This window comes from Gossypium raimondii, chromosome 10 (genome assembly GCF_025698545.1).
Source record: "Gossypium raimondii isolate GPD5lz chromosome 10, ASM2569854v1, whole genome shotgun sequence".
Taxonomy (NCBI): Eukaryota; Viridiplantae; Streptophyta; class Magnoliopsida; order Malvales; family Malvaceae; genus Gossypium; species Gossypium raimondii.
In genome coordinates this window covers 3100912-3120772 of record NC_068574.1, presented here as the reverse complement: position 1 = coordinate 3120772, position 19861 = coordinate 3100912, and the positions used below count along the sequence as shown (strand labels likewise).

General features: G+C 31.5%; 1 protein-coding gene across 2 annotated transcripts; it reads left to right on the top strand.

Moving 5' to 3' along the window:
- Window positions 1–12511: 12511 nt before the first annotated feature.
- Window positions 12512–19592, top strand: LOC105776303 (tobamovirus multiplication protein 1). 2 transcript variants are annotated; one of them, XM_012598882.2, is made up of 13 exons: window positions 12512–12904; window positions 14278–14328; window positions 15301–15334; window positions 15437–15523; window positions 15616–15667; window positions 16069–16246; window positions 16375–16470; window positions 16712–16772; window positions 17293–17357; window positions 17541–17615; window positions 17697–17772; window positions 18128–18294; window positions 19152–19592. In XM_012598882.2, the coding sequence occupies exons 1-13, from the start codon at window positions 12797–12799 to the stop codon at window positions 19173–19175; spliced, it is 1074 nt and encodes a 357-aa protein (XP_012454336.1). In that variant the 5' UTR covers window positions 12512–12796; the 3' UTR covers window positions 19176–19592. The 2 variants fall into 2 exon arrangements, with proteins under 2 accessions (XP_012454336.1, XP_052478291.1); XM_052622331.1 differs by lacking the exons at window positions 15301–15334; window positions 15437–15523; window positions 15616–15667 and having other exon boundaries at window positions 12513–12904; window positions 16088–16246.
- The last annotated feature ends 269 nt before the right edge of the window (window positions 19593–19861 follow it).

Below are 19861 nucleotides of genomic sequence, written 5' to 3'. Positions count from 1 at the left end.
TGATGCTATTTTGTTTATGAAAGGAGAATCTCAATGAAATTTGATAGTAATTCTATAATCATAAAAATGCATTATGAAAAATTAAGTTTTAACATTTATATTTTTGTCAATTTGATATTTATTTATTTTAATTAAATTTGGCCCCTCAACCTTTTTTGTTTTTGCAATCAAGTGTATGTACAACCTTTTTTGCGGTCAAGTGACAAATGAAAATATTCAACAAAAACTCACAATAATCGCATTAACAACAACAATTAAAAAATATTAAAATTTTAATCAATATTCAAGAAATTTAAGAATATAAAACAATAGATCTTAATTTGTTTAAGAATTTGTATTAATCAATCTCTAACAATTATTACCAACCCGAATGTTAGCAATCTTATATAAAATTAACATCTTAAAATCATTCAATCAAAAAAAACTTAAAATCTTGCATAAAAATCTTATTCTATCATAAGCAAAGGCACGATATTAATTTTCTTGGAGATTAATCAGTGATGAGTGTCAAATTCACCAAAAACAATATTGTTCTACTTAAACGGTAAATAAATAGCAGTATGGGGAATATGGTTGATCCTATAGAGGTTGAGTTATCTAAAATTATCATTTCGATTTAATCAAGTTGCACATCTAGGCAGCTAATGTGCCAACGACATGTGACGGTCTGTGCAAAAATAAAAAGGGGATTTAAAACTAATAAAAGTATAAGTAATTGAAATAAAAATAAAAGTGAAAATAGGCATAAATGAAATTAAATTAAATAAAACAATTTGATGAAATTCCAACTTCAAGCTTAATTTTGCTCTCGTTTCGAACCGGTCCTTGATAACAAATTTTTTCCTTCAATCGATAAGTTAGTTATTGTGGTCGAGGATATTTCAAACTACCAACTCTTCCATGTATAGATTAATTTCAGGAATGCCCAGCAACTAACCCTTATCGAAAGAACAATCACGAAATACGCATTCATGATTTATCTCTACAGTGGTCTTGTGAACTATAAGGGCTCCATTCGAACCAACGGTCTCAATCACGTGGATTGTTTAGATCAGATTGCTATTTCCCTTGATAGATCCGGCCAACTATTTATTTGGACACGCCAATGTATTCTTCGGTAGACCGAATATGATAAATGGTTGATTCGGTACTTCCAACTGTATGTCTATCAACACCAAACCAACAAGCTCTTTTGACTTAGTGTCAATACAATTTTGTGAGACGATGATGTTTATCTCCTAAAACGGAGAAACAACAAATACTGTAATGAAAGTTTTCAAGTGAGAGTTTGACAGAATTATTTATCGACCTAAAATTAAATGGAAATTTAGCTACTAATGAAAATAAGCCTATTCAATGAAGATTTTAACAAATATTAATTAAAACTAAAAAAAAAATTGAAAGGAAAATGCGCAATGTTGCACAGGCCAAAAAAAACCAAAAACAGAACGAAGAAATTGAATTCAAGGTACAGGGGCTCCCCCTTCTCCTTCTGCCCCTCCACAGCGCGCGCGCGCGCGCACACTCATTAATCTAAGAGGAGTTATTTAAAAATAAAATAAAATAAAAAATAAACTACTAGAATTAAAAGTATTATCCTAAAATAAAATAATAGGTAATTAAAATATTATTTTAATAAAAAAAATAAAAATGTTACTTTTACATATAAATCCCAAAAATAGATAATTATTTATCAACTTTGTTTTTTGGCCCAAAACTTTTACAGTAGCCCACATCTTCGACTCTTTTTAATTTTTTGGATTTTACTTTTGCACCGAATCAAAAATCAAATAATAAACTCAAAATTAATGACATCTTATTTAATAATTTATCAAAATTAAACCCAATAAACACAGGAAGAAAAGAAGAGATGCTATCAAGAAAAGCCTACATGAAAGATTAATCATCCATCTTAATTGCATTAAACATATTTAAACTATCCCTCTTTAATATAAGGTTAAAAGGAATATTATTTTAGCCTTTTCAATTTTTGGGATAAAGGTGTTGTTGATGGATATAAATTAACTAACAAAACCTTCATCCCCAAACATCCTAAAAGACTAATATATATTTATGGTTAATTGCATTAAATGTATTTAAACTATATATCCTTCTTTAAAATATTTTAATTAAGTTTGGTATGCATATTTTGTTAGTTTAGCAGTCAATTTAGTCGTTAAATATTAAGTTGAATATGATGTCCAAGTATATTTAAAACACGGAATCAAATTTTAAACATGTGTGTACATATTTATCTCATAAGCAATTTGAATCGATATGTTAGAAAAACAAACAGGAAAATAGAATTTAGAAGTGACTATTCTTTTTCTAAATAACTTAGATTCAAGTTGTTCATACAATACACACGTATTTATAAATATGCTCAACTATAGATTTGAGCTAACATTTAATTTGACAACCAAACTAATGGGTAGGTTGACAGAAAAACCTGATTGATTCGATAATGGTATTTTAAAAACTCAATTAAAACAGATAAATTAATCTCTAAAATCATGCTCCAAAACATTTATTAAAAAATTATGCCTTGACTACCCTCCTAATTGAGCTTATTGGCCTTGGTTATGTGTCACCAATAACACACTATTCCATATAAGTATTACATCAATCTGATTTTTACATTAATTTAATTATTAATTTAGGTATTAAATGTTGATTTAAATACGAGGCAAAGGCAATTATATTCAAAACGGGTCAAGCTCCTCTCCATTATTTTTTATCCATTACTATTTAATACAAGTTTAATTATCATTCGTAAATCTGATTTACATATTTTATTTGTGAGCCCTACACACATGATTGGTGATGATTAGTATATTGAAAAGTAATTGATAAAAATAATGGATTTTATTTTAACAATTTAAAACTCAATTTAGTACTTCTTCATCCAATAAATTTTCAATACACTGATTATCACCATTCAAATGTGAAGTATCCACTATTGAATTGTGAATGTTAGACTGATTAATAGTGGTTAAACTTATATTGCTTAATAACGGACACAAAATAATGAACAGGAGCTAAACTCGGATCTCAATCTATTTAAAATACAAGGATCAAATTGTAAACATGTATGTAGTTATTGTATGGACAACTTGAACTTGATGTGTTAAAAAAAGTGACAATTAGAATGGTTATTTCTTTTGAACACCTTAGATTCAAGTTGTCAACCCAATAAGTACACATGTGTCTATAATTTGATTATGGTGTTTTTTAAATATTCTACACATCTGATTAGAGTTTGCATTTGACTTAACAATCAAGCTAATGGGCGGGTTGTGATGATCAAATTGTAAACATACATGTAGTTACTGCATGAACAACTTAAAATTGACGTGTTAAGAAAAAATAGTGACAATAAAATTTGGTTAAATCATTTTTTGAGGCCTGAATTTGATAACTTTTCTTATATTGGAGTTTGAACTTTTTTTTAGTTCAAGTTATGCCCTGAACTTGGCAATTATCCCAACATTGGGACTTAAGCTTTTTTTTATTATCCAAATTAGTCTTTGAAAACCTTAAAGTTTAAGGCCCAATGTGGGAACAATTGACAAGTTCAGGACCTAACTTGGACAAAAAAAATTCAAACCCTAATATGAGAAAAGTTGTCAAGTTCAAGCCCCAAATAATAATTTAACCTTAATAAAATTTAGGAAGGCTTATCTTTTCTAACTCGTTGATTCAATAGTTACGCTCATATTCATGATTTGACTATCATGTCTTGCATATACTCTACGTCATATTTGAGTGGTATTTAATTAATAACCAAGCTAATAGCTAAGTTAACAAAAAAAAAAAGAAGAAGTCTATTGATTTGATATTGATACTTTAATAACTTAATTAGAACATCATGTCCTAGAGAACACACTTTGGGTTCAGTTTGTACTTAGATTTTCTAACCACAAACCCATCCAACTCAATGTGTTTTATTGTTTAAAAATAATAAAAATATTTTTATATTAATATATATTTTATAATTAAATTTAAATAAATTTTTTTATTTTTCAAACAGTAAAACTAGTTATTTGAGTGGATTAATTAAAACTAAGTTCGAGCCTGAAATTTTTTTTAAATCAAATCCTAGTCCAACTTGATTTATTAACACCTTTAAATATTTTGAAAAAAAAAACATAAAAATTCATTAGTTTGTGCATTTAATTTCTTGATGAAATTTAAAAGCTAATGAACTTAGCCCTTTATGTTGTCTCCTTCCTGCCGTTGGCTCTCTTAAGAGTACGTATACATGACATAGAACTCTAGTAATTAAATGCACAAACCAATGAAATTAGCCCTTCATGTCGGTCTCCTTTTATCTCTTTGCCACTGTTAGCTTAAGTATGAAGCACAAATGCCTCATCGACGCTACAAAATTCTCACTTTAGCATGTTTTAACGAGAAAAAAGATAATAATAAAAAAAAAACCTTTATAATTAATGGTTAGTTTATTACCTGGTTTCATGGGGTTTATGCTTCATGAGGAGCTATTCTTGATCTTTACACCACCGCTGATTTTGCTGAAGCTGTATTTGTTGCATGTTCATTTTATGTAATGGCAAAATGGAACCCAACTTGGCTGCTCTAATTATTGCAGGTTTGGCGGTGCTCTTAAACCCTGGCAATGGCATCTTCTTATATATGGAACAGTGGTGCATTGCATTTGCAGGGACAGGGAAGATAATTGGTCCTATGATAATCGTCTTACTAGGAAATGTAGTTATCACCTTCCCATATAAATTGGTTTCCTTCTAAATTCAGAATTTCGGAGATGACCATACGTCCATTTATATCTTATATATATCAATAGATAGTCCATTAGAAACTTGGTACAAAAGATTATACCTTCATAAGGTGCTTATTTCCATATATAGAAAACTCTCCAACTTTTGTTCTTTTGTTGACGGTTTAATTTTGAATTGGTTAAAATATGATGTAGGTACATGTATCCTTCATATATTTAGAATTTAGTCCCCCTGTTTCAAGGAATTTAGCCCTCTATTTTTGGATTTAAAAATCAAGTTTAATTGTTAATATTGTTTAAACCATTATGTTAAATTTAGGTTCATTACATCATTATTTTTATTGTAACATTACCAAGTGAGTATTTGTTTAGTTCAAAATGTCAAACCTTTGAATTTAACAAAAAAAAATTAATGGCGATAACTATTGGACTTGAATTTTGAAATCGAAAAAGTAGATGGATTGAATTCCCGAAAATAAAATTAGAGGGTACGAAGAGTAGAAGGACTTAGAGTATATTTTAACCTTTTGAATTTTATCTCTTTATTTTGCGAAAATTGAGATGTTAGTCCATCTACTTTAATTTAACCAAATTTTGGTCTTCATGCTTTACAAAAACTGAGAAGTTAGTCCAATAGTTGGTAAATGCATGGAATGATTTGTTAATTTGACTAATTTATTGTATATAAATTGTTGAATTGTTTTTTAGCTTATTATTTGCACATAATTCCTCAAATTTTTAGGTTTGAAATATAAGGACATGGTTTAACAATGTTACACCTTGAATTAACTTTTCTATTTTTGTAAAGTACGAAAACCCAATTATAATAAATTAAAGTAGAAAATTAACTTTCCAATTTTTATAAAGTAAAAAATTGAAATTTAGAATTACATTTAATCTTAACACGTAATAATCAGAGTTTGGAGAAGTTGACAAAAGGTCTAGTTCCAATTAAAACACATACATTTATCTATATCGTAAATTTATTGATTTTGCCTGATGGATATTGGTTTAGTTGTAAATGGATGAATTTACTATTACTTACAAAATAGAGATGGACAATATAAAATTGTTTATGCAATTCGAGAACTTTTTACGTTTCTAGAGTCGCGTTCAAAGAGTAATCCGCTATAAATTAACAAATACAAAAGATGATTTAAGTTTAACCTACTCACCAAATTGCGACCTCACTCGTATACTTCAAAGTTCAAACTGGGTTACTCCCCCACAAAGTTTTATTCTCTAAAAGCTTAGTTGTAAACGGATGAACAATCAAGTTTACTTAAACAAATTATGCACTAAAAAGAGTTCCTTAACGAACAAATTGAAGTTATCTCTTTCATGTACATAATACCTAAATAAGCCAACCATAAATAAGTACAATATTGTGTATTGTTAAATTACAATCAATATGAATTTCTACTCCCACAAAGTTAGTCACTAAATAAGTCTTCAATAATAAGTATATTAGCAGGGATCTTCTTGTCATCAAATTCCTTAAAGATCAAATATATTGAAAGTCTTGATGCATTCTAGAGGTGCTCATGGGCCGGGCCGGGCTCAGGAAAAAATTTCGGCCCGAGTCCTAGGCCCGGGCCCGGCCGGCCCGAAATATGGGCCTAGAATTTTGCCCAGGCCCGGCCCGGGAAAAAATTCATAAGTCCGAGCCCGGCCCGCCCCGTTTTTTAAATAAATACCAAAAAATTATTTTAAAAATTAAAACAAAAATTAAAAAAAGTATTTTAAAAGTATTTTAAAATTAAAAAATTTAAAAAGTATTTTTAAATTTTTTTAAAAATATTTAAAATTAAAAAAATTTAAAAAAAGTATTTTAAAATTAAAAAAATAAAAATATTTATTATATTCGGGCCAGGCCCGGGCCAAAAAAGTGATGCCCGAGGCCCAGCCCGTTTTTTAATCGGGCCTCGTTTTTTTGCCCAAGCCCATATTTCGGGCCTATATTTTTATCCAAACCCTCCCATATTTCGGACGGGCCGTCGGGTCGGGCTGGGCCGCCCGGCCCATGGGCAGCTCTAATGCATTCCTCACTTGACTTAATTCTTGCTTGAATTATCTTTGGTAATGATCTACTAAAAACCCTCAAAGATCATCAATTAAAAGTTTAAATAATTCTCATGAAAACATGTCAATCGAATAAGACAAGTTACAATAACTTGCGAGATACTCCTTAAGTTACAACCGGCGTTGCATCTAATAGTTACAACTGACACTAATAATCCTTCCTTTTGGCATTTTTGAACAAAAACATAGCAACACATCAAACAAGGTAAGTTAACTCGACACTTCTCCTTAACCCAACTATTCAACTACGAATTTTAACTATAAAATCAACTATTAATGTGGGATGAAAAAATACCATAACCGGCAACCAAGTATAACCCCTATCTCCCTCTTTTTGGCTAAAAAATGCAAAGGCTTCACGGCCATAAAACAAATAAATCTTGTAATGTTGAGCACGAGTCATTTGTCGTTAGAAAAGTTTTAGTTGGAACTCATGGTACTGAATATTCTCATTAAGGGAGGCTATTTGTTCATCCAAATTTTATATCAGTCTAGCTTGTGAAGTGCTCAAAATTCTAGCAGATGTTGAGCTAGTTGCAACTAAAGCAACAACCGGTGCTGCCTCATCATCATCTTTAGTATCATTAGCAAGAACATCCATATCAGTATCAACTGCAACATGCTTTTCCTTCTTCCATTCCGAGGAGTATTTCAACTCAGGTAACATTGGCTCATAGACCTCATCCTTTTCAACAATGTCTGACTTTTGCTTCATGAGGGATGAAAAAGGCAACGCTACCATTGTATTCTTGGTCTCTGCATGCCTAGTTATTTGATTAAAAATCATTTGACCAAGATCAAAGGGAATGGATGATACAACCTTGTGTAGTAAAGCAAACATCTTTTTTGTTACCACATTTTCTTCACGAAGGAGTTCATTGACTTGACACTCCTTACTTGAGTCTTACTCTTGAACTTGAAGGTGACCCACTCATCAATGGCGCCAACTATCATACCGATTGCCCCCTTGACATGCCTTTTTTCTTGTTATTTTATCCCGTCTTTTCCGACATAATGGTATTGTTTCATTTTGTCCCGTTGGTGAGCAGATTGTCTCACAAATTGCTTAAGCTATCATCATTTGATAACTTCTTCGATGGCATCCTTAGGATAAACACAAGCCTCGTCCTGTGTCACCATGAAATTGGCATATTGTTTAAGATTATAATACGTGGACTCAAGGATCCCTCTCTTGCAACCTCTCTCCAGTTGTATGCTCATGAAGTGTTCAAAGAGTGTAATTGTCAAACATGTTGTATGGATCTCCCTCTCGCCTTTTTCAGTATACTACATTTGATCGAGCCCTGTTGTTTTTATCCCTACACGATTCGAGAGAATATAGAGAAAATTTTTTAACTTCATAAGCGAGGTTAAAAATACAATCACATGTACTTGAATGGTATTTAAAAAATAAAAATAAATAAATAAATAAATAAACCATGATGAAATTAAAAAGAAACAATAATCGTATAGTCTCTCATGAATTAATTTAGATATTTTTTCTATCAACAAATAGCCCATTAAAAAGTAGAAACAGAAGATCATTTCCTTTCATAAAATGCTTATTTCCATATTCATAAACTATGAACAAAATCAAGTTGTCTGAAAAGAGAAAACTCCAAACTTTTTTATTCATTAGCTGGTAACATTGACACATAGTAATTAGAGTTTGGTGAAGCTGGCATGAGGCTTTAGTTCCAAATAGAAACACATACAGGTTCTGTAAGAAGACAAAGCCTTTGTCTTAACTCTTAATTTGTAGAATACCAATATTAACAACTCGGAGCCTGCAATGCCTATGTTAGAAATAGTTAATCACAAATATACGAGGCCAAATGTTTTTATTTTTATTTTCTTATATATACATATAATCACAAAACATGTTTGTTTTTTTCCAATTACAGTATAGATGAGGGAATAACAATACCAAAGGTTGAATTTTGATTTTGGACTGCCAACAAAATAGCCTTTAAAATATATATTAAAAAAGCTTATGAAGTAAACCAAGAATAAACAAAGAGAAAGGGATTAAGATAATATTTTAAAAAATTAAGTAAAATAAAATATCTTAATAAACAAAGAGATCAATACGTTGGATATTTATAAATTTTTTATAATTTTGTCAAAATTCACTAAAAGTCTATTTACTAAGGGCCAATTCTCCATTGCTTTTGAAAATTGCTCTGGAAAAGTGTTTTTAAGAAGTACTTTTGAAAAATTTGGTTTAAAATTTGGGTGTTTAGCATTGCTGTCAAAAAGTGCTTTTGAGAAATAAAATGTTTATTTTATACATGTTATTATCAAGTAACAAATATGTATTTAAATAATATTTAAATTAGTTAATATTATTATATTTTAGTAATAATATAAAAATTATTATAACTTGTTGTTAATATTTTAATATATGAAATATAAATTGTAAATATTTTTAAGTACTAAATATTAATTATTTATAAAATTTAATTAGAATATATAAACTATATTTTAAATATTTAAATATAACCATTAAATATTTGTAATTAGTATTTTAAAAAATATTTTTTTATTTTTAATTAATGATTTTAACACAATTGTAATTAAGCACCAAGAAAAAAAATACTACGTTATTGGAAGGGTGAAAAAGTAATTAAGCACCAAAAGTGTTTTTGGAAGAGGAAAAGCTAAAATTTTTAGCTTTTCCTTTTCTGCCTCTTGTAATAATAATAATATCAATACTAAATAAACTAATACTGAACGGATTAGTTTTTTTATTAATTAATTCTGCATCTGCATGTCTTACAGTGCAGCACATGGACATACTGTTTTTTTTCGCATGTGATTTGTTCCTTAAGATAATGAAGGTTTTCTTTTAATTCCAAAATGGTGTATTCAATAAATAGATTATTAGCATAAGAAAGAGACAAATATACTATATTTAATAATTATAAAATTGTTACATGAATAAAATAAATATTTGTGGGTATGATTATTGAATAAATTTATACTAATATCATCTAAATTACATACAAAATCTGCTACCGATCGAGGTAGCATTAAGACTGAAATAACACCTAATCAATAAATTATGAAAGGGTTTTTAAAAATACCCACAAAACTCTAAAAGAAAAGATATATATATTTCATAATCATATATCTAACAGTGAAATAGCACCTACTCAATTTCTAACAAAAAGAAAACACCTACTCAAGAAATATTAAAAGAATTAAGATCAATTTTTGTTTAAGGTCTTTGTACAATGTATTTTTATCAATTGAGTCTATCTACTATAATTTGATTATTTTTAGTCTCTTTACCAATGTTGTTGGAATCAGATCGAACTTATCGGTCGGGCTGAGAATCGGTCGATATATCGTCCGAACAGAAATGTTAAACTAGCTTTCTCAGCAAATAACTCAGAATCGATAAAAAATCGAAAATCGAACTAAAGAAAACCAATGATTGAACTAGTTTATTACTTTTTTTTTAATAATTATTATGAATTTTTAATTGTTTATTTAATTATTATTAGACCGATGATTAAATGAATGGTTTGACCAATTTAATCAAACCACTGATCTAATTTTTAAAACATTACTCTTTATTTTTTAGGGTAAACTATCAAATTAGTTGTTTTTTTTGCCTTAAATTACATTTTAGTTACTTATGTTTGAAATGTTACATTTTAGTCACTTACGTTATCGTTTTGTTACGAAGTGGCCACTTTGCCATTAATTTTCGTTATCTCTCTGACGGGAATCCTACATGGCAATCCAAATGGGTTTTAAATGTCAACTTGAACTGGAAAAATTTAAATTAATTATACCCTGAACTGGAAAAAAAAACCGTTCATCTCCTTTTTCTTTTAGTTTTATTTTCCATTTTGTTTGAAAAAACTATTCTCATCCCGTTGAACTTCCAAGTTGGCATTTAAAACTCATTTAGACTACCACGTAGGATTGTCGCTAGGGAGGTAACGGGGCTTAACGACAGAGCGACCACTCTGTAACAAAATGATAACGTAAGTGACTAAAATATAACATTTTAAACATAAGTGACTAAAATGTAATCTGAAGCAAACAAAAGTGACTATTTTTGAAGTTTACCCTATGTTTTATAAAAGGTTTCAATATGTAGGGCAAAATACCAAAAAAAGCCCTATTTTTTTAAAATTTACCAAAATGGGCCCGGTATTTTATTATTTACCGGAATGGGTCATTTTCCCCGAAATCGCGTCCACGTCAGCGTGATTTGCTTACGTGGACACAAATCGCGCCTACGAGGATGCGATTTGCTGACACGTCCCCTGACATCGCGCTGACGTGGACGCGATTTTGGGGAAAATGACCCATTCCGGTAAATAATAAAATACCGGGCCTATTTCGGTAAATTTTAAAAAAATGGGGATTTTATGTGTAATTTGCCCTTTTTTTGGTATTTTGCCCCTAATAATACATATTAATGTATTACTGTAATATGTAGCTCAAATTATGTATTGTAGTTAATATTCATAATATTGTAGCTCAAATTATCAATCCGTCTATACTATTGTACTAATAATATATATTAATATAATATTGAAGAGTTAATTGATTAAAAAATAAATGCAACAAGTACAAAAAGATTCAAAATTATTACCAACAAGATTTGAACCAAGGTACTAAGTGAAAAGAGCAAGCATCTTAACCAACTAAGCTAAACTAATTAATTGACATATTATAAAAATATTGTTATTATCTTAATTATATTACTTACGTTCTAACGATTTATCGGACCTATTCCATACACGTGTCAAATCAAAAAAAATAATACAATAATTCTGTAAAAAAAGTTGGTGTTTACTTCAAATAAATAAGGAAAATGATGATTTGAATGTTTCAAAATTCAATTTTAAACCGAAAAAATCAAAATTTAGAGGCAAAAAAGGATCTTTTTCGGCGGTTTGCCAGTGTGTAGATCTCGAAAAGTTATTCGAAATAAAAAAAATCGTTTCAATCGGACAACCGAGCCAAAAGTTATGGCATTTCAAAGTTTTCTAAGCTAAAAAACATAAACTGTTCATGAATTATTGCTTCCACGTCAGCAAATCGCGCTTACGTGGACGCGATTTGTTGCCATGTAAGTAATCGCGCTGACGTGGACGTGATTTGCTGACAAATCCCCTGACATCGCGCTGACGTGGACGCGATTTCGGAGAAAATGGTCCATTCCGGTAAATAATAAAATACCGGGCCCATTTCGATAAATTTTAAAAAAAATAGGGCTTTTATGTGTAATTTACCCCAATATGTATATATCACGTCTTTACATATTTAAAAAAATCATTAATAAAACTAGTTAAAAAATGATATTAAAAGAATTTAAAAAAATCAAATTGTAATAAAACAATTAAATTAAAAAAATTTCATGTATTAATTTTTTTTGGAATCCCACAAAACTCTTTGTTATTTTAATATAAAATAAGGAAAAAAAGAAGAAGAAGAAGAAAGGGAAAGTAAATTAAAAATGTCATCTTAGGGGACTAAGAAAGGTCAAAGCTTTTTAGGTCAAAAAGGGTTCACTAACGCACTCTCGCATTCTAATTAGGGATTTGATTATTAGTATTTTCTCAACGCCTTGAAAGCCACCCGCGTGTTTGCTCTCTGACAAAACACCGTATCTTTTTTTCCACAATTTTGAATCCAAATTCTCCAATTTACCCTCCCACGATAATACATAATAATAAATACTAAAATTAATAAATTTTGTTGATTGGGTTTTTATTTTCCTGAAAAAAGAAGAGAAAAACACCCACAAGAGATCTTACATGAAAGCTACTCTGAAAGATTGAGTCTTTCATGCCATATACTTTTTGGGTTCAAAAGGGTAGGTTGTGTTTTAGGGTATTTTCAATCTTTCTCTTAGAAAAAAAATAATAGAGAAAGAGAGAAAATAGAGTGAATAAATAATAGGATTAAAAAAAAAGTTATAGAGAGGCGCAAATGTTTGAAGAAAAAGGGTGGTCTTGTAGTTTTCCAGAAGAATTAGTTGGGTTAAACTTGGTTTTTGCTTGCTTTGATGTGCTTATTGCTATTCTTGCTTTTACTCAGGTTTGTTCCTTTTTTGTTTAAAAATTTGAATTTTTTTTTTTATGTTTTTAGCGAGTTTTTAATTGATGGTGGATGGTTTTATAATATGGGAGAAATGTGGGTAACAATGTGTTTTTTTTTTGGATTGTTTTGATCTGGGTTTTGCATTACAACTTAGTCTATTTTTTTTTGTTCATTTGATTGTTATAGAAATTTGGTAACTTGATAGACGAGGGTAATGGTGTATTTAATTGTTAAATAACTTCCATTTTTAGCTAATACAATTGCGTTTAGTATTGGGAAAGTAATTCAAGGTGTTGAATTTGATTGTTGGCATGACTGGTTGAACATTGTTTTTTTTCAAGTAACAGATTGAGTTTTTAATTTTATAATTTTAAAGACATGAATTAAGACCCTTTTTGTTACTTATTTTGTTGTCTAACTGGTATTGTGTTAGCTTTTTCCTTGAAACCAACACAGAACTACAAATTTGATGCAACAGTTTGCTTGTTTATCATTATACTGAAAATGAGAGGTGGATAGGGATAGCTTGCACTCGAGAAAGTTACATTTCTCTAGACTCAAAATGCACATGGTCTTAGGAATTCTTGAGTAATATGTCTTATGAATGGTTGATCCTTATCAAATAGAGAGGATCAACCTTAAAGTTTTCCTCGGGTTCAGTATGCTAAATTTGAATCTGAAAATTGCTGGTTGAGTGAGCTGTACTTAGATGACTCGGGTTCTTTTTACCATGAGCTGAGTTTGAAAGAACGGTGTAAACTATAAAGAGATTGAATTGACCTCATTCTGAGGTTTTCAGTTTTCCCTAACTTTGTTGCCTGTCATCTATCTTGATGTTTTTTGCAACCTTATTTCTATTTCCATCGATATCTTAGCTGCAATTCTCCCTCTTATGTTTTTTTGGCTCCACCTTTTTGCTTGCAACTATATTTGTTTCAGAAGAACACTGCTGGTTTGAGCTGCCGTAATTTTGACATCCTTCAAGATTACATAGCATTCTAGTTTTACCCTTCCGACATGTTCTATCTGCTATTTTTGCTTTGAATCATATTCATGTAGCTTCTTATCTATATTTAGACTGTTTTGTTGCTATGAAAAACAAATCACAATAATGATTTTATGTTGTATCAAAGCAGTGAATTTGACATCCATACACATCATGCTTAGGTGTATTGGTGTCAATGTTGGACTGCGATAAGAATATGTGCTGATAGATATGTCTTTTACATAGACAGTATCACAGAAGATAATATTGTACATCAGAATGTTGTTAGTCTGATGTTATCAATTATTACGGGGAGATTATTTCAATTCATTCTTTCTGGTTTGTTGTTTGTAACAATTGTTTACTCTCACCACTTCTTGGTCAGCTAGCACGGATCCGCTCAAGGAATAAACAGTTAGGATGGACTCGCCAAAAAGTAAGTGTTATGTTGCTTTCTATGACATTTTAGTTAAAATATCATTCTATTTGAATGCAAACTAATTCATAGGCTAGCTAGTTTAACACGAATGTCATCAGACCAGCTAGTTGAGTGGGGACTAGCACCTCGATTTGATCTGTGAGTCACCTGACCCCTTAAGGCAGAGCTTGGTGAATTGTCCGAACAAAGGAATGTCGGTGACTCTTCTGACACTTCTTGAACTTGGAGAAACTGGTAGGTTAAAATTAAGTTGCAGTTGCAGCATGCATTAGCTCAAAAACTGGGGGCCTAGAGTTGACAGCATGCCTTGCATTTGAAATTTATTTGACCAACATTCCCTAGAATTAAACTTTTTCACAATTGTCTTGGTTGCTTTTGTAATTTCTACACTTTCTTCAAATACCAGAAGAATGGTTGTATATGCCTCAATCACTGGCAGAAAACCCACGGTTGGACTCCTGTACTTCATTTTAATCTTGTATCTTTTTATCCTCCAAGGAATGTGTGATAAAACATTAAATAATTACTAATAATTTGCTGTAAGCTGTTTAGTGACCAAGTTTGAAAACTAGGAACCTAATTAAGTAAAAAATGAAGTTAAATTGTTAATCTATTATCTGGTCATTTTATGGGACAATCAGCAAACGTGCTGTACCATTTGGGGATTTTTTGGAGTGGAGAAAAGAAATAATCAAACTTACATATAGTCCAGTTGAAGCAGAAGATAAACTCGGGGTTGAGCTCAAGACGATGTTTATTAAGGTCCATGCTTTCATGTGCATATATGTAAAGCAAAAGATATATATATATATATATATATGACTAATGTGTTAATGCTTTGTCCCCCTTTCCTCCTTTTCTTTCCTACTTGTTTTTCTTCTCTAATTCGTGTTACATAAAAGTTATTACGTTGATTTCTTTTTCTACGTGTACTGGTTTGTTCTTGACCCAAATGAATGTCTATAACAGGTGTTTCATATACTGATTGGAACTACTAATACTGGTAAGAATTTATATTTTACACTCATGTTATCCTTTTGACCTTGCATGCATAGCATGATTTAAATCATCCAAACTGAACTGCCAAATGATCACCTACACGCAGGTTACTTCATTTATTTTGTCTTGAGTCTTGTTGCTGCATGCCGAGGGTGGCTATGCTGGTCTTACTCTTGTGGTTTTGTAGCCATGGGTATGTGTAGATGCTTGTAATAAGATCCCACACTTATTTCTTTCACTGGAGCTGATTAGTTTAAGCACTAACCGATGCAAATATTGTTGCAGCCTTCCCCAGAATTCTATTATTTGCAACATTTCTTCTACTTTTGTCATTCTGGTATGTCTTCTCTTTAACTAACTTATTTGCATTTCTTTGGATGAAATATGGTCATGTATCTTAGATTACTTTTTCAGATATAAGGAAAATGTGATCGCTAAAATCAGAGATATTTGCAAGAATCTAGATATGTTCTTTTGTTAGTGGAAAAAAAGAAAAGGGAGATCGATTTTAGTGGCTTCATGTCTTGACCAATTAATATAATGGACAGCTTTTTCTTTTTCTTTTTCTTTTTTACTTTTCCCTGGGTCATCCATTGCAGTGGTACTGAAGCTTAGTGTTTTCATAAGTCAGGATAATATCCTTTGATAGTTTTAGTTACTATCATATTTTCTTTCAGAGTGAAAATTAGTGTTTCTTCATCAGCTATACCCCATGTCTCTCTGGCGGATTTTTTATAGGGTCGACCTCTGTCACCAGGCAGATGATGAAGAGGAAGAGGATGATGAACAGGGCTTTCTAGAAGCTTTAATACAAAATTCTTTAAATAGACCAAGGTCTTCGCCTGCAGATAGTCGCAGATCATGTTATCCTTTCCGTTTAATTCATGTTGGAAGCCGTCAAAAGATAGTGATTCTGGTATAGTGATATATTTTCTTCTTTTGTTTCTTGTTACAGTCTTCATGCGAAATTATTTTGAATGTTTCTATTATTCTCGCTGTTACCTAATGTTTTTGGTCTCATTTATTCTGTTTTTCTATGACCAGGTTACTGTTCTTGTATTTCTTCTTATGATGACATTTGCCGTGCTAATCTGGATTGGAATGGAAGAAAATCCTATTGATTCATCAACCGTGTCCCGGGTATGAACGTCTAAGAAGCTATTTTCTTTTGAACTATTTTTGTTTTCTTAGAGTACCATCAATAAGTCTGATTGTCAGAGAGAAGGTTTTGGTGGAGAAAGTATTTGCAATTCTTTTTCCTTGTAGTTTATTGCTTAGAAAATAAAAAGAGACAATGAAAACTTGTACTTATGGAATTTCTTTCTGATCTTTATTTCTTTTATTACTAGCGAAGCCATGAAGTACTATCTATCTCCTGCAGGTTTATGTAGATCTTTTTGCTACAGCAATACTATTGCTAGGTGCAGCATTAGCATGTTATGGTAAGCAATTAGCATTTATATATACTTTTCTTTTTCTTCATAATTTTCTAATTTTCTTTTTATACTATATGAAATTTTTTCCCCTATCGGGATAACTTTGTGATTGCAAAAATGCCTAACATCAGGCTAACCAGACTTTATTGTTCCTCGTATTTGAACCAAATACTAGAAGTCATATGTGTCAGCTCCCCCATCCATAGTATCTAACTGCATTCTAGTTTGCTGATTATGCTCTAGTGCAGTTGGCACCATTGCCATTGTAGCAATTAGGAGGATGTGGGGTCAAGTATGCTTAAGGTATTATGGGTAGAAGTAGGCATTGTATCAAAAACAGCATTCTAGTTTGATGGGTAATATGACTTATGGCTGGCCTAAATGTCTGAAAACTTTATTGGTTAGTCTTTGTAATCAATTGACTAGTTTGTACTTCTTAAATGTCACCAGAATAGATGAGTCCTTTTATCTTACATATTTTTTCTCTCTTAAATAGAGTCACGTTTTTATTCTTTCTTATGCTCAGGGCTCCTATTATGTCGGAAAATGAGGAATGTTAGATCTGAAAGAGCTTCATCTGAGATCTGGAAGGTATTGTCATACTAACCTTCATGTTTTCAACTTTTCGTGCCATTTTCTTTGTTCTTCTCATTTTGCTCTCAAGTTAGAATATTTACCATTCCTTGGCGTTTATGCTTACCTTTGATGCATATATCCGGTGGCTTTATAGTTATCTTATTTCTTTGCCTTAAATATTTCATGTGGTTTACGTAGGTTGCAGGTTTGGCCATTGTATCTGTTCTAAGTTTTACATCAAGTGCTTTAGTGGCTCTTTTTACTGATATTCCGGTACACATCTCTCTACTGTTTGTTTTTACCATGTTTTATTTTCTAGCTTATTGAACTTCAATCGTGTTTTTGTGATTGCAGGTGCTGTATCACTGGCATGAACTGCACATAGATGGTGTTTATACTTCTCTTTTACTTATTTTATATTATTTTATAGGTATTTCCTTCAACTCTCCCTTAAATTTCAAAGGTTGCTCCTAATTAAACTAACAGCTTCCAATTGTCGTTTATGGAAATCAGCTTTTGGAGCATGGAATATCCTAAACATTTTATACTATTTGATCCATATCTAGCATCAAATCTTTATTAGAAATATTTTATGTGCATTTTCATGTTTCTGAATATTCCGCCTATCTAGCAATAGCCATGATTATGCTTTCTTGACAACAGAATTTGAAACAGTGAAACATAAAAGCTCTACTGTCCTATCTTTTCATGCTCTTGGCTGCCTTATGGAAAAAAGTATGTAACGATGTTGAGTTTATAACTTGATCTTCATTTTGCTTTTATAGGTTCATCGGTGCCCTCAGCTTTTGTATTATGGGTCATGAGAGAATTACCGCCCATGACAATAGCTAACACGCAAGAAGAATCAACGACAGTAACTTTCATTACTGATAGTTCAGCTCAAATCCGCCGTCCTCAGAACTGGACTACCTCTGCAAGCTCACAGAATCAGGTTCATGTCTTATTTGTTTATACATTAGGATTACGCAGAATTTGCTTATTCATGCATATTTTTGTTCTTGATGTCAGCCTGATTGTTCAACTTTCACTTGTATTTAGATGAGAGATGTGGTCTTGCTATTGCTACCTACCAGTACCAGGAATTTCTTAGCATAATATTATCTTTATATCAGATATACCTCATAGAGTGGTTCTGATATATGATATGATCAGGGACTGGTTTGTACAAAATACTACCCAAATGCTAATCGAGTCAATGGTAGCTGAGAATTAAAACCAATAGCTTGTGCTGATGTATATTTTGAAAGGGATAAAGCAACATTTAGTCCATGAACTTAGCAACTTTTCCAACTTGGTCTCTGAACTTTTTTTTTGTCCACGTTATTCTTGGAGCTTGCAACTTTTTCCGATTTTGGTCCCTGTATGACGTATTCTGAGATTACGTCGCGTCATCACCTAAATTTTTTATAAAAAATTATAATTTTTTATAGAAGTTGCTAGGTTCCAGGACCAACGTAGACCAAAAAAGGTTCAAGGACTAAGATGGGAAAAGTTACCAAGTTCAGGACTAAATGTTGCTTTACCCCATTTAGAAATGTAAAGATTGGATGATGTCAAGTTCTTTCAGTTTCGAGAAACAATAGGTACATATTCAATAGTCACCAAATCTTACATCAGTTAGGTATATTTTACATAAGTTAGTTTAAAACGATACATGGAGCGATGCTCTTTCGCCTCTATGATGTGTTTCCATAGTGACTTGCACGTGGTTGATATTATTGCATGAACTGCAACATCTTTTATACTGCGCCCCACTGCTAGGTGACTTGAACTTCTCCGTGAGTGCAGGTATCAAGAGGTAGTCCTATATAATTGATCTTTTCATACAAAAATACATGCGGTTATCTTCTTAAGCGGGCAATGTGAGCTCGGAATCAGAACAACCGGATCAAATAAAGAGTTCAGATTGCCAAAATGAGCAGGGTGATCAAAAGGGTACAGTTGCTGACTTTACAAGGCAGTCGGAATACCATCCGAAAGGTTGCCATTGCCATGTTTTGACATTTTAGAGAATGTAAATAGCAACGGAATGCTAGATGATTTTCTTCCCATAGTTGGTCCAATTGTAAAGACAATTTGATTTGCCACTTTAGCATTCACCACACTCTGTAGGGTACCATTAGCAGCTTCCTTTTTATTCATCCTCCTCTCATGTCTTGCCTCAACCCCATATATGTACACTTTTTTATATTTATGTTGGCATATATAATGATTATGGTGTTGATTCTAGGCGTCACTTGCTGCAAAATAAGCCAGCCTGTTTCACTAAAAGTAGCCTCACAATCACCGAGAGTCAACTGTGTCCACCCTTGCATCGTTGGAACCCTATTGGCTGATCTGCGGCATGGGTCTTGTGGGTGGCCAATTTAATGAAGGACATGCTTAGCACCTTTCGTGGGCCTCCTTTTTTATTTAGTAGCCATTACTTTTGGTCATACTCAAGTCAGAGGAAAGAGTTAGTTCCCTCCAGTTTCCACTTGATTTATTCCACTAGTTTC